Genomic DNA, 2,251 nt, shown 5'->3' on the forward strand with positions numbered 1-2,251 from the left:
TATATATATATGATTGAACAACAAGTGTACCTCTCGAAAACCATAAAGAAAATCAGCACAACTATTAGCACAAGCTCTACGCACACGCTCATTCATCCATATTTCCACTGCTCCATATTCAGTTGCCTTTTTTAAGACTAAATCAGCAGGTTTTGATGATGGCTTTCTTGCCAAAGAAACTCTATAAACAGAACCAAAAGATCCCTCACCAAGTTTCTTTCCCAATACAATATCATCCTGCAAACAAAATAAAACAAAACAAGATAAGATAAAGAATTTGGGGGAACAAAGAAGATAAGTAAACGGTACCTTCTTATAAATAGGTCGAAAGAATCTTTCAATAAAGGCAAGAACAAACATATCAAAGAAACCAGGAGCAACACCAGGAGTAGCCCAGAGGTAAGAGAGGGTACCCAAAGCCAAAATAACCCCAGGAACTGTAACTGTGATCCCATTTGACTTGGGTAGTGTGCTTCTATAAATTATATCACCACACTCCATTACAGTACAGGGTAGTCCTACCCCAACTCCAACAAAAAGATCATGTACAGAGCTACTGCAAATTGAAAAATTACATTGTTTCTTCAATCGTATCGACAAACATAACGGCTTCAAAATCCCCAGTTTCTTCCCCAGAAATGAAGAATGGAGTACTACACCACCTATGCCAACTGCAGCCATTCCCAAACTCTTATGCTTTCTTTACCAAGATTTTCCTTTCAATAACTGACTGTTTTTACAGGTGCTCTTTTTTTTTTTCTTTTCTTTTTGTGGAGGTAAGTGGTTGATTGGATTGGCGAAAATCCATAGCCACAAATGACACATTACATCTCGATATAACCAAACGGTTTCCATCACCCAAGTTTATAAATATCTAGTCTAGGGTGTGCACAAAATGAACCCATTTATAAATCCAATCTAAAAAAATATTGAATAACACATTCACATGTTAGTAATTTATTATTTTACCTGTACACATATTTATTTAATAATAATCTCAATATTTTACTACCTATTACATTTTTTCTTTAGCCGACTTTGATATCACAACTTCACATTATATAAAATGTCATAAACTTAAAGTAAGAACCATATTTCTCTAAATTTCTTTTGTGTTACACTTGTATACTTCTAGTTATTATTGTTTCTATGTTATGAGCATTTATGAAGTTAAATTATTATATTATCGCGTCAAATTGTTGGATAAGTCATATATTTATTTTATAAGCATTTTTTATTATTTAAATTGAAAAGTGAACCGTTAAGGACCAAAACTGGGTGCGACTTTAAGGCTCTGTTGGGCATATTGAAATAATCATTTCAGAAAATTGATGTAAATGGGGCGGATTATTGTTTTATGGAGGTTAAATAAAATTGTAGCTAAAAAATGTTATAGATTTCATTTTATATAAATGAATTATTAGTATTGACTCTACGATAAGTAAATATATCGATTATATATATTTTCGATTAGGAAAAAGAAAATAACTAATTATATTTGTAGGATGACAAACATATCTGATGTTTTAATTTACTCTTCATAATTTAGCATTAATTTTTTTTAAAGGTGGGAGTGCAAGTGCATCCGTTAACTTCGAAAAAATATGTATGTATATCCTTTGAAAAGCTGAAAGAAATTAAAATATAAATAAATTTGTCATCACGGAGAGAATAAAAGGCAGTTAGTACTGCTAGTACAAAGCAATGTGATCAATCACACGACTGCAGTTTGATTTCAGCTACCCCCACATTTTATGATTCTTCAACTCATAATATTGGTGCACCCCTAGTATTCAAATTAGGGGTTCGCATTTGCCTACAACGAATAATTTTGTCCGATTCTTCACGTTTAGTTCTCCAATTCACTGGATTCACATTGAACGATATTTTTTTGGTAAATAGTTAGTCTCTTTTTGTCTCTTTATTTTCGCCGTTTTTTCATTTCACCAATTTGTGTAGTTATTATATAGAATAGATAAATGCAATATTTTTATTACAATTTTTTTAATAGTTTAACATTTTTTGCATTATAAGATTAACAATTATTTGAAAGGCATGTTATAATTTTATATTTTAATATTTTGTTAGTTCAAAAAGAAAAAAGATAGAATAAGTGGGGCGAGGTGAAGCGAGTCTATGCGGGACGGGGCACTGCTGGCTATTTTATCGATCTCGTTGAGTTCAGAATATCATTTTAAATGGTTAGCGTTTTTAGTTTTTATTGTTTATAACCCTGTATGATTTTGAGGGG

General features: G+C 31.5%; 1 protein-coding gene across 2 annotated transcripts in view; it reads right to left on the minus strand.

Moving 5' to 3' along the window:
• Positions 1-827, minus strand: part of LOC107007041 (serine/threonine-protein kinase STN7, chloroplastic) — a 13,693-nt gene extending 12,866 nt beyond the window's left edge. The window contains exons 1-2 of one of the 2 annotated variants that reach the window (XM_015205514.2): positions 310-826; positions 31-237 (exon numbers count right to left, since the gene is read on the minus strand). In XM_015205514.2, the coding sequence (XP_015061000.1) occupies positions 31-237; positions 310-681 (579 nt within the window). In that variant the 5' untranslated portion in view covers positions 682-826. Of the gene's footprint in view, positions 1-30; positions 238-309 lie in introns of both variants that reach the window. The other variant, XM_027913401.1, reaches the window with a different exon arrangement.
• Between the last annotated feature and the right edge of the window lie 1,424 nt (positions 828-2,251).

The sequence above is a fragment of the Solanum pennellii genome, chromosome 12 (assembly GCF_001406875.1).
Source record: "Solanum pennellii chromosome 12, SPENNV200".
NCBI classification, from domain to species: domain Eukaryota; kingdom Viridiplantae; phylum Streptophyta; class Magnoliopsida; order Solanales; family Solanaceae; genus Solanum; species Solanum pennellii.